Here is a 13,153-nt window from a genome sequence, read left to right as displayed (position 1 = left end):
CCCTGACATTGTCCAATAATTGAAAAACAAGGGCAGGAGGAATTTCAATACCAGAATTTAAACTATTACAGAGCTATAGTAACCAAAATAGCGTGGTACTGGCACAAGAACAGGCCCGAGGAAAAATGGAAAAGACTGAAGCCCCAGAAATCAACCCACAGAATTGTGGCCACCCAATTGTTGATAAGGGAGCAAAAAGTGAGGCTGGCTGAACTTATTAGGCACCTGCAGAAAACCAAAGTTGGATCCTTCTATGTCACCCTTCACCAGGATTAACCCCAAATGGATCAAAGACCTCGTGGTAAAAGCAGATAGCCTAAAAACTTTACAATACAGAACAGGAGATACACTAGGTCTCCTTGGGACACGCCAAAACTTTCTCGTAGAAGACCCAGGAACTATACAAATCAAAGAAAGTTTGGATAAAGGGGATTGCATTAAACTGCAGAGTTTCTGGATGGCAAAGGACATAGATAGAAAGATAAATAGAGAGCCCACCGAGTGGGAGAAGAATGTCAACAACCAGACAACACACAAGGCAACACATCTAAAATATATCTACAGCTCAAAAAATTGAATCACTCCAACACTAATCTTCAATGAAACCACCATCCCATTAAAAGATGGGCCAAAGACTTGAAGAGAGGCTTCCCTGAAGAAGAAATAAGAATGGCCTATAGACACATGAAGAAATGCTCGACATCTCTGGCCATAGAAGAAATGCAACTCAAAACAACTCTGAGATTTCACCTCACGCAAGTAGAATGGCCATGATCAAGAAATCCAACAACAACAGATGCTGGAGGGGATGTGGCCAGGAGGGATCACTACTACACTGTTGGTGGGAATGTAAACTCCTTCAACCACTATGGAAAGCAGTATGGCAGTTCCTCAAAACACTAAACATAGAACTCCCCACTGTCCCAGCAATTCCACTACTCAGCATTTACGGAATCGTCCTGAAACAAGGACAAACTAAATCCAATATCACAACAATGTTCATTGCAGCACTATTTACCATAGTAAAGATATGCAACCAACAAAGATGCCCCTCAGTTCATGAGTGGATCAACAAGATGTGGTATTTATGCACAACGGAATTCTGTGCAGCCATCAGAAAGAGTGGTAGAGGACTTCCCAGAACCAAGCTGCGTATTGACAGCTGGACAGCAGCTGTGGTTTCAATCATGTGCCAGTTGTTCTTTCTGTGCTGGGGAGGATTTCACATACACATGGGCAGCAGCATGCGCTTCTCAGATATTCTCCTTTCTCCCATGACTGTCCTGATTCCTCTGAAATCATCAGCCAAACTGTGAAAAAAAAGGCAATCTAGGAAGCATGGCCTAGGCGAGCAGCAAGATCAATACTCATGGAGACAAGCCCTGGACGTAGGATATCCCTGACCCCTCCAGATCCTCTGGGAAAGAAGAGCACGTTATATGAAGAACATCAGGAACCTCAGAGATTCCATGAACAGAATTCAAGTGTCAGCAACCATGATTAGAAAACTTGAGCTACTTTAGCAAGAACTGACAACAGGAAGACATTGGACTGGATAGCTTCTTTCTTAGTGCCACTGCCTGGAAAGACAGGGAGAAACTCTGGTGGCCATAGTTTTATGAGGGACCCAGGAAAGGTGCATTGAAACTGGGGACTATCCACCTAAAGCAGGTTCCCACTTGCCCCCAAACCAAACCGGACAGAGTTAGATGGGCATGGGGGTGCAAGAACACCTGTCATTATGACTCCACCCATCCCACCTGGATCACAAGTGTCCGGCCACACCCCCGATTACTTACTAATTCTCTCTGACCAATGGGAAGCAGGAATTGGAGCCACGCCCACATGTCATGTTGCCTAGTGGCACTGGTATTCCCTCCGTTGGATTACACCACTACAGCTGTAGAGGAAGATAGAGGTGGCTAAGTGGTGAGTGAGAGAATTCAGGTAATTTGGGAGAAATAGCAGGAAAAAAGACATAGTTCTTACTGATTGGGAGAGGAGAGGTGATCTTAGAGAGCCTGGGAATGTGGCCCGCCCATCTTCCCCGTCCCAGTGCTGGGATGTCTGAACAAACAAGGAGAAAAAAAATAGATGCAGGGAAGAAACTCCTGCAAGAATACCAGCAGAAGAAGTGTCCGAGTGGACCTGCAAACGTGAAGAACAAGAAGAAAAACAAAAAGGGAGGTAGCCCCAAGACAAACAACACGGGACACTGTGACTCAACTGAGGGTACAGCCAAACTCCAGGCTGACCCCGAGCCTCCCCTGCCTTTGGACACAGTCACAGCGGCCGAGGTCAAGAGTGTCACAGGTCCCAATACCACCAGGGATCTGGAGACAAGATACCAACACCTGCTGCTTGCCCTGGACTCCAGCAAGGTAACAATCCAACAGCTGTGCAGTGAGGTGCAACAACTAAAGAAGGAAAAGGAGAAGACAGCACATGAGCAAGAAGCACTGAGAACAGAGCTGGAAATCCACACGCTCTCCTTACAAATGCTGGTTTCCCAAGAAGGGGATTTGCAGTCTGCCCTGGCCCACATGGAAAAGGTAGCCAAGGAGAGAGAAAGAGAGCATGAAGATCTCACCAGACACCTGCAGGCTTCACAGCAGCGCTGCCAACAGCTAGAGAAGACAGTGTCTGCACTCACCACCATGCAGAATGGGACTGAGAAGAAGAAACTCCAGCTCCTGGAAGACCTCAATAATGTGAAGCTTCAGCTGCAGGAAAAGGCCCGAAGCTACGATGACTTGGACGCAGCCAACGCTGAGTTGCAGGAGAAGATCAAAGTGCTCTGGACTCAGAAGACCAACATGAAGAACCGAATTGGAAAATTTCAACAAGCACTGGGGGAGCGGGCAGTGCTGAAAAGACAACGAGACAATCTGAGAAGCCTGGTGAGCGCACTGAAGCTGGAGAGAGACACCTTTGAGGAGGACCTGAGGGTGGAGAGGTCCACGTGGAAAGACAAGGTCCAGCAGCTCACAGAGCAGATGAATCAAATGAGAGAGGAGAGAGAGCAAGCGGGGAGGCAGGTGCTGCAGCTAGAGACCAACCTGGCCCAACTGACAAAGCAGCTGGCAGAGCCGCAGCCCCCCACAGGACCATCTCAGGCTGAGCAGCAGCTGCAGGCCCAGGCCTGCCAGATGCAGAAGGACATAAAGATCCTGGAGCACCAACTTCACACCCAGGTCCAGGAAAACCAGAGCCTTAGACTCCAGACCCTGCAGCAGCAGGAACGGCTGCGGATCCTGGACAAGAAGGACAAGGAAAGGGATCAGAACATCAGACGCACCTGTGTGCACAACGCAGCGCTGCAAGAGCAGCTGACCCAGCTGCAGGATGCTTTCCACAGGCTGAGCTCTGAGAAGGAGGACCTGGCCAGCCTCCTGACCTCAGAGCAGCAGGTGAAGGAACAGCTGCAGCAGAAGCTGGAGCAGCGACAGGAGGAGGTAGAAGACTGGAAAGAGGTGGCTGCGACCAGGAGCCAAGCAGCTAAGAACCTGCAGGAGCTGCATGGCCAGTGCCTGGCCCAGCTGCAGGAGCTCAGAGCCACCTGTGCTCAGCACGTGGCCTACAATCAGCAGCTGACCTCAGAGAAGGAGGCACTGCAGCAGCACCTGCTGAGGCAGACCCGGCTGCTGGAGCACCTGGAGCAAGGGCAGGGGCACAGCAAGTTGGGGGACCACAGGGTGCCTCAAAAGGACACCCTGAAGTGCCTGGAAGCAAGGAGGCAGCAGCAGGAGCAACCACAGGCCCTGCTCAGCTTCCTGGCCTTCCCTAAGGAAGGTGGAGAAGTGAGAAAGGAAGAGGAGATGAGTGAGGAGGCAACTCCAGGGGACCTGACTGTCCCCACGGATGTAGAGAATCCTCAAAGCTTGAGGGATTTTTACCTGAAGGTGCTAGCAGTCGCTGAATCCACAAAAGACAGGCTCAGCCAGCGGCTGCAGGAGGAGCAGGCCCGCTGCAGCTGCCTGGCCAACCTGGCAGCCCAGTGCCAGACGAGACTGGAGCACCAGGCCCTCTTCCCCAGAAGCTGGAGCCATGGCGGGTCTGGGGACCGGAAGCTGGACCTGAAGGTGGCTAACAATCAGCCGACAATCTGCTTCCTCCACGCCCTGCCCGACAACGTGGACTTCCAGAGTCCAGTACGGGACCTGCAGCTGCAGTGCAGCCAGCTGTCTGAGCACATGGGCGCCATCGAGGCGTCTCTTGCGACCTGTACAGAAGAGATGGCAGTCCTGGAGGAGCTGCACCGCGAGAAAGCCCAGTATGTCCACCAGCTGACCCGGGAGAAGATGGAGAGGAGGAGAGAGCTGCAGGAGGTGCTGCTGCGGCTTGCAGGACCTGGCACGGGGTGCCAGGGCAGGACACAGGCAGACCCCGAGACCCCCGCTGCTGGCCAGGCCTTGTCCCCTGTGTCGGGCCCAGGATACATGGAGCTGAGGGAGGAGCAGAAATGCTTGGCCCAAGGGCACCTTGAAGACCGCGGGAACCCTTGTCCTGGAGAGGCCTCCCCCGCGGGACATGTTGTGCTGCTGATGCCCGACCTCGAGAGCCCCCAGGAGCCTTCAGGCTGGGGCAGCCCGCGCCTGGGCCTGGGCCCTCTCCTCTCCACACTGAGGCACATGATGAGCTTCCGTCCATGACTTCCCAAAGCCTTGGCACAAGTGGCACAGAGACTTAGGCAGCCGCATGGCGTCCTCACAGGACCTGATACCATGGCTCAGCTGCAGGCCACACCTGCCAGAGACTGCTGGGAGGTCACCCCGATTCTAAGACACCTCAAAGTCCACTGATTGTAGGGGCAGGGGCTTCTGCTGGGCTTATTACTAATAAATTCTTTGCAATGATAGTTGAGCGTGATGAGGTAATTTTCCCTTAGCATATCAGTGATAGTGTATTTCCTGACATAGAGTTTTACTGATTTCTGGAATCATTCTCCTAATTTTGACTTAAGGTAAAAGTTTTTTAGCAAGTGAGTTAATATACATTTTAGAGTCTGGTGCATTTGTGATTCTTAAATATCCCTCCATAATGGCAACACTGAATTCTCTTATGTGTATTTTAATATACCACAGTGATAGTACACTAAGGTGAAACACTAGTACAAACTGAGAAAGAGTAAAAGGTTATTAGGTTCTGACAATCCAGAAGTGTTTCTGTGCCCCAAGTGGTAGAGTGGTAGCACTGAGCAGAAGAGCTTAGGGAGAATCCATAGGCCCAGAGTTCAAGCCCCACAAATGACAAAAAAGAAAGTCTGAAAATGTCGACACGAAATAAATATTACTGGAATAAGCAGAGGTCTTCTGTATTGGGAAAATATATACCAAGGAAGTGCAGAAGTGTATTGCATAATAAAATATGCAATATCCAGCATCTCAATTTTTCATTCATTAATTTTGTTGTTGTTCATGGGATTTGAACTCTAGGCCTGGGCAGTGTTCCTGAGCTATTCAGCTCACAGCTAGCACTCTTATCACATGAGCCACAGTGTCATTTTTGTTTCCAACTGGTTAATTGGAGATAATAGTTTCATGGCTTTTGTGCCCAGGACTGCTTTGAGCTAAAATCCCCAGATCTCAGCCTCTGGAGTAGCTAGGTTTACAGGTGTGAGCCACTGGAGCCTGGTTCATTTATTTCTTTTTCAAGTGATTAATATGGCATACAGGTCATAGAATCTAGTGAAATATTAAAATTTCAAAAAAAAACATGGTTGAAAAAAAAAGGTTAAGGTACAAAATATATTTTACCTTGGACAGTAACAATTTAAAAATGAAAATTCAAAACTATTAAGAATAGCTTTCACGTTTTTTTCTGAGGTTTCCTCTGATCAGATTAACCCCTTCCATCATCCTCTCTGCTGCCCTAGACTCATCCCTGTGCCTGCCCAGACTCAGTTCTTGATTCTCACTGCCTTGATCACATGTGTGCTGCCTGCATTTTCACCCTTGCTTCCATTTCATTCCACCATCCCTTCCCACTACCCCTGCTTAGACTCTCTACTGATTGTAGAAGCATGCATCATGTGGAAGTGTGCCAGTCACGAGGGAAAAAACCTGAGCAAGAATATGAAGCCCTGAGTTAAGCCCCTCTAGTGGGAGTCACCGACACACACACACACACACACACACACACACACACACACACACAGAGTCTTGGGCACACACACAGGCAATTACACATATTTTTGCTTAGCTCAGTGTCTGGGTCATTGGTATGTATACTTTTCTCATATTAGTACTGAGAGATGGAGCCCAGGCCCTACTGCTGGAGCAGTAGGAGCTCACTCCAGACTCCTTCCCAAATGCCAGTCACCTTTCTGCACATATGTGAAGATCCACACCCGCAAAATGACTCAAGGAATCACACGCAGAGACTGAGACTTGCCATTGCCTTAGCTTTCTGGTAGAGAAGTCATACACATTTCTCCTCATTGAAAAAATAACACAAGAGAATCTGAAATCACTTTTCTTAACTCAAGGTATGGTAAGTATACCCCTTTCAGACACCAGAGCCAAACCCACACATCAATCATCCCAAGTGATTTTTAAATCTAGGTAAATAGTCCTCCTCGAGATTAGTGCTAGGAGTCTCAGTCAAACAAATGACCCTGACCTTTTCCAAGATTTGAAAACCATTGAAATTAGTCATTTGTTTTATTTGGACAGTAGGTTAAGTGTCACAGCCGGCACATCCCTTAGAGAAAGTGACTTAACATAATAAATTATGAAAGAGCACACAGAGTTCCCAGGACTCTTCTTATTCTCGACAGTGTAAGTCAGCAATTCATACATAAATCTATGGCTAGCACCGACACAGAGTCTACACACTGCCTAGACCCACAGGGATCTCTCTCCTTGAGAGACATGTGAGCTTCGCCTCCTGAAATGGGCATCACCATGTCCCTGAAGGTCCCACGTTCTTCGGAACTGCTCACTAGTCATCAGTCACAGTCATCAACTCTGCCTTTGGTCACAGTCCTAGTGAATGTTTAAGCATTGCAGTTTGGAGAAAAGGAATATCTTACAATCTGGAAGTGATGGCTCAGGCCTGTCGTTCTACCTACTGAGGAAACTGAGATCTAAGGATGGAAGTCTGAGCAGAGAAGTCTCAGACTCTTAAGTACCCACCCAAAAGCTGACAGTGGAGTTCTGTCTACCAAGAACAGGAGCTTTGGCTAGTGTGTCCACAGCTGGCCCAGAAGAAGATGGAGAGGAGGAGAGAGCTGCAGGAGCTGCTGCTGCGGCTTGCAGGACCTGGCACGGGGTGCCAGGGCAGGTACACAGGCAGACCCCGAGACCCTAGCTGCTGGGGAGGTCACTTCCCCCACGTCAGGCCCAGGGCACATGGAGCTGAGAGGGGAGCAGAAAGGTTTGGCCCAAGGGCACCTTGAAGACCGCGGGAACCCTGGCCAGGGAACATGTTGTGCTGCTGACGCCCGACCTCAAGCGCCCCCAGGAGCCTTCAGGCTGGGGCAGCCCGCGCCTGGGCCTGGGCCCTCTCCTCTCCACACTGAGGCACATGATGAGCTTCCGTCCATGACTTCCCAAAGCCTTGGCACAAGTGGCACAGAGACATAGGCAGCCGCATGGCGTCCTCACAGGACCTGATACCATGGCTCAGCTGCAGGCCACATAGGCCAGAGATGGCTGGGAGGTCACCCCAATTCTAAGACACCTCAAAGTCCACTGATTTCCAGAGCAGGGGCTCCTGCTGGGCTTATTACTAATAAAAAAAAATTCTTTGTATATTTAGACGAAGAATAATGAGATTAGTGAGATTAATTTCCATTACCTTATTAATTTTTTCTGATGAAGTTTTATGGTTTATGAAGCAGTTCTTATAATTTAGATTGAAGGTAAAATTTATTTTCTCAGGTGAGTTAGTTTATATCCTTAATAGTTCTTTGCGTTTGTGATTCTTAAATATTTCTCCATAACAGCAACAATGAATTTTCTCATGTGTATTTTAATAAACCATAATGATAGTACACTACGGTGAAAAAAAAACTACAAACTGAGAAAGCTTAAAACATTATTAGACCTGGCGATCCGGAAGTGGTTCTTTGACTCAAGTGGTAGTGTGAGAGCACTGAGCTGAAGAACTTATGGATAGTGTCCAGGCCCAGAGTTCAAGCCCTATGACTGACAAGAATAAAATCTTGCAAGTTTGAGAAAATGAATAATGCTAATAACAGTAATAGAACAAAAGCAGGTATCCTGTATTGGGAAATCATACACCAAAGAAGTACAGCAACATACTGCAGAATAATGTGTACGATTACGGAACATCTGTATGAGAATATAAAGCACCTCAGTTTTTCATTGATGAATTTTACTTTGTCAGTCGTGGGACTTGAACTCTGGGCCTGGTGTTGTCCCTGATCAGTTCAGTTCAGTTGTCCACCCTAATCCCTTGGGCCACAGCACCACTTCAAGTTTTCCTGTGGTTAATTGGAGATAAGGGTCTCTGACCTTTTTTCCTGGGTTGCCTTTGAACCACAATCCTCAGATCTCAGTCTCCTGGGTAGCTAGGATTATGGGCATGTGACACCGGCACCTGCTCATCTAGGGATTTTTCAAGTGGTAAATATGGCATACTGTTCACTGAACCTAATGAAATTTCAAGAAAACAGGGTTGCAAGGTAAAACGTTAATATACAATATATATTTCACGTTTACATAGTAACAATCTAAATGAAAAGTCACAACTACTCGTAGGAATAGTTTGCACTTTCAGGGAAGATGGCACCAAAACCCTAGGGATGGAGCCTAGCTCTCTCCCTCCCACAGAAAGGAGTCCAAGGCTGGGGAGTCCAAGGAGGCAACTCTCCTAAGAAACTTGCAACTACAAATATAGGAAGCACCAGGGAACTACACAAACTGGCAATGAAAAACTGATAAAGCTCATAATCAATGCATTCAAATAATAAGAAACTCCAAGACCCATGCCCCATCCCTTGCCACAGAGCCTCAGAGCCACAAAAGCATGTGCCAGGCACACACTGATCAGGAAGGAGCCTTCAATACCACAGAACAGCCCACAGCCAGACCCCAGATCAGCAAGTAGCCCACCAGGATTCCCCCACCCCTTAAGGAGAGTAGTTCTGGTGGCAAATTATAGAACATAACGTAGACACCTCTCACTCTTGCCCAAGAAGGATAGGCAAACATTGGGGGAGACAAGGAACCCAGAGTCCTGCTCCTCCCAACAGCACCCTCCCCCAGGCCACTGAGACTGGAGATGGATGGGCGGAAACACCCAGCACCCCAACAGCAGGTGTGGGGGTAGGTGTGTTTGCCCGTGTAAGCCAATACCTGGTAGGGCGCTCTACCTCTGGGAGCCCTTGGCAAGCCAGCCGGGGGTGGTCACGCGAATGAGAAACAGAAAAACACACAGCCAATAAAAGCCCTGTGCCACCAGTGGAAATCAGGGGTATGCTCTGCCCTACTGAAGAAAAACAGAAAGAGCAGGGACAGCAACGCCGAACCACTGTGGGGAACTGGAGGGCAGACCAGCAAAGGCCGATCTTGTACTCTGTGAACCAGAAAGGAGCTGCTCTGCCCTACTGTGGAAACCCCCAGAGTACACGTCCTCAGCCAGGCCCAGCCTCTGGAAACTGTGCAGCCAAACTAGTACCATTTGTGCTGGCTAGCTGAAACCCAGGAGTGCAACTGCATGCAGCCTTTGGATCTTGTGGGCACACCAGCAAAAGCTGCATGCTCAGACCCAGAATTGGGAGGACACACCACCCCACTACAACGGTGCTATGTAACTAAGATACAACTATGTGTCTCCACTGAGAATAAGTGGGCATGTCAGCGGTAGCTGCTCACTCACTCCTACTGGGAATTGAGAACATGCTCCCTATTGGCAACTGAGAACATGCCCTGAATAAGGGTATACAAACAAAGAGAGAGCACCTACAGCTGAGCCCTACTGTATGTCATCAGGTGTGCAAGATAACCACCGCTGTGCTACCCAGCTGAGACATAGGCATGTGCAAAAGTATCAAGTGCCAATCACCGTTCAGAGCAGGAGACATGCCAACAACAGCTACCTGCTCATACCGAGAATCAGGTGTGTGCCCCACTCACTGCAATAGAACCAATGGTGCACTGCTTCTGAGTACCTGATGGACAAGTCCCAACCCCTGCTCTATCTAGCTGAATCCCAGGTTCATACACATAACTGTGAGCCACTGCTGGGGATCAGTAGATGTGTCAGCAAAGGCAGTGTGCCTCTGCTGGAAAGCAGCCATACAATCCTCCTGACCCAGAAATACCACAAGTTCACATCCACAGCTTGTCCCAGCTACCCGAAGCCAACTGTGGAGACAATAACAATTTCATCTGGGCTGATAACCAAGCAGATGCACTTATCCCCAGAGAGAACCACAAGCCCCAAACCAAATGAAGACTGCCACCTACTGGCCACCAACATACCAAACTAAGCGCAGTAGGTGGCAAGCCCTGAAGTCCCAATGAGGAAATCACAGAGACAAATCTCGAAATGTATAAATAACCAAGGTCCCACACAAACCCCAAAAGGAAACAAGAGGGCGAGAAGACACCATGCAAAGAGATGATACAAGAAGGGATGGGAGGCAAGACACCACTCAAAGAGATGATATTAGACCTGGCCAAAGAAATAACAAGAGAACTCAAAAGCAGTTCCAGGAATATAAACGAAGGGGATGCAACACTTAATCACCAGGATTAGAGCAGAAAACTTCCCCGGTCTCACAAGAGAAAATCTCACCCACATAAAAGAAGCCTATACAACATCTAATAAATAAGACCTCAGAAGGAACTCTGCCACACACATCATAGTAAAAATTTTAGACCTTATATCTCATATTGTTACAGTCTCTTACCTTGTTATCTGATACACTGAATGCCATGTTTATTTGTTTATTGTAATAGGGTAGGGAAGGGGGTAAATCAAAATGAGGGGAGGGGGTTGGGGATGGGAAATTGGGACAAAAACATGAGAAGGGGTAGCAATATTTGTTAAGTAATGCACCTTCTATCTGGCGAATACAATGTAACCCTTCTATTAATTACAATAAAAATATATTATTAAAAAATACATTAGACCTGAATAGTAAGGAGCTGATCCTTAATGCTGCAAAACAAAGAAAGAACTATACTACAATGAGAAGAAAATTAGAATCACTGCAGGCTTCTCCATGCAAACCCTCAATGCAAGAAGAGCATGGAAAAAATATCATCCAAGCCCTGAAGACCCACAAGTGCCAACCCAGACTGATACATCCAGTCAAATTAGCATTTACATTTGAAAAAGAAACAAAAAATCTCATAACAAAGGACAGTATATGAATTAATGCACACTCACACTAAGCCAGCATTTCAAAAAATATTAAATAATCAAGAAAAAAGAGCAGAACAGCAGGAAATCACATCAAGAAGCTATCATCTATAGATCACTTAGCACAAAAGGGGGAAAAAAGAAACAGAAGGAAGAGTAAATAATAACAAAGAATGCTAACCACTTCTCCATAATTACCCTAAATGTGAACGGAATTAACAATCCAATCAAAAGAAGAACAGCAGATTGGGTTCAGAAACAAGATCCATCAACTTTCTGTCTCCAAGGAACACAGTTCACTGCCAAAGACAGAACAAATGCCAAGGGAAGGGATGGAAAAGAATGATTCATTTCAACACACCATTCAAAAAAATCAAGAGTAGCAATCTCAATCTCTGACAAAATTAACCTCTCAGTAATATCAGTAAATAAAGATGCCCACCATATATTAGTAAACAGGCCAGTTCATAACCAGAATATTACAGGTATAAACATTTATTCTCCCAACAGGGGAGCACCTAAGTGTGGCAAGCAAACACTTATAGAGTTACAGGACAAGACAAGCTCAAACACAGTCATAGTGGGAGATTTCAATACACCACTCTCACCAAAGGACGTATCAGTCAAGCAAAAGATAAGCAAAGACACCTCTGAGTTCAATGACACCATAGCCCAGCTGGGCTTAGCAGACATACAAAGTGTTTTCCGCCCAATGGCAAAACACTATACATTTTTGTCTCCAGCCCACAGAACATTCTCAAAAACAGATCATATAATAGTTCACACAAAGAAACTACGCAGATACAAGAGAACTGATATCATCCCCTGCATTCTATCTGATCACCAGGAAATCAGACTAGTTCTAAACAATATAGTACAGTGTAAAACCCATTCAAACTCTTAAAAGTTGAATAACCCCCTTCTGAATAATACCTGGGTTACAGAATAAAGCAAATAAGGCATGGAACGCTTCTTACAACGCAATGACAATGAAAAGTACATCACAACAGAAGAGACACAGCAAAAGCAGTCCTAAGGACCAAATTTATCACCCTAGGAGCCCATATCAAAAAGACAGAACAAATTCATGTAAATAACCTAAAGAAGCAATTAAACCACCGAGATGAGCAAGAAAAAGTTACCTCTTAAACAACTAGAGAAACAGAAAGGGCAAAATTAAAAGAAATTTCTGAGATTGAAATAAGACCTACCATATATAAAATTAATAAATCTTAAAAAGCTGGTTCTGTGAAATAGTCAACAAAATCCACAGACTCCTGGCGAGATTAATCAACAAAGGAGAGGGGAGACTCAAATAAACAAGATTAGAGATGCCACAGGAAACGTCACAACCAACATTCAAAAAATTCAGACCATCCTCAATAAGTAGTTCCAGGGCTTATATTCAATGAAACAGGAAAATTTATTGAAATAAATGATTTCTTAAATAGACATAGGCTGCCTGCATTGAACCAAGAAGAGACAAATCAACTGAACAAAGCAATGTCATACAATGAGATAGTGGAAGCAATCAGAAACATGCCAAATAAAAAGACCCCAGGCCCAGATGGTTTCACTGCAGGATTCTATATGAGTTTTAAAGATGAGTTAAGACCCATACTTTTGAGACTCTTCCGAGAAATACAAACAAAGTGAGCCAGCCAGCCCAAACACATTCTATGAAACCAATATTACATTCATCCACAAATCAAGGAAGGGACCAACAAAAAAAGAAAACTACAGACCACTCTCTCTGATGAACACAGACACTAGCCTCCTCAACAAAATACTAGCCAAAGAATCTTAAAAAACTTAT

At 46.4% G+C, this 13,153-nt stretch overlaps 1 protein-coding gene across 1 annotated transcript; it reads left to right on the top strand.

Annotated features, from left to right (window-relative positions):
* Positions 1–2,657: 2,657 nt before the first annotated feature.
* On the top strand, positions 2,658–4,652 carry LOC150060059 (golgin subfamily A member 2-like). Its single transcript, XM_090337768.1, has 3 exons — positions 2,658–3,083; positions 3,195–3,455; positions 3,570–4,652. Exons 1-3 carry the CDS (start codon positions 2,658–2,660, stop codon positions 4,650–4,652), a joined length of 1,770 nt encoding a protein of 589 aa, XP_090193894.1.
* Positions 4,653–13,153: the final 8,501 nt, after the last annotated feature.

This window comes from Megascapheus bottae, chromosome 8, assembly GCF_031878675.1.
Source record: "Megascapheus bottae isolate mThoBot1 chromosome 8, mThoBot2.hap1, whole genome shotgun sequence".
Lineage (NCBI taxonomy): Eukaryota > Metazoa > Chordata > Mammalia > Rodentia > Geomyidae > Megascapheus > Megascapheus bottae.
The sequence above is the reverse complement of the archived record's forward strand: the minus strand, read 5'-3'. Positions and strand labels throughout refer to the sequence as shown.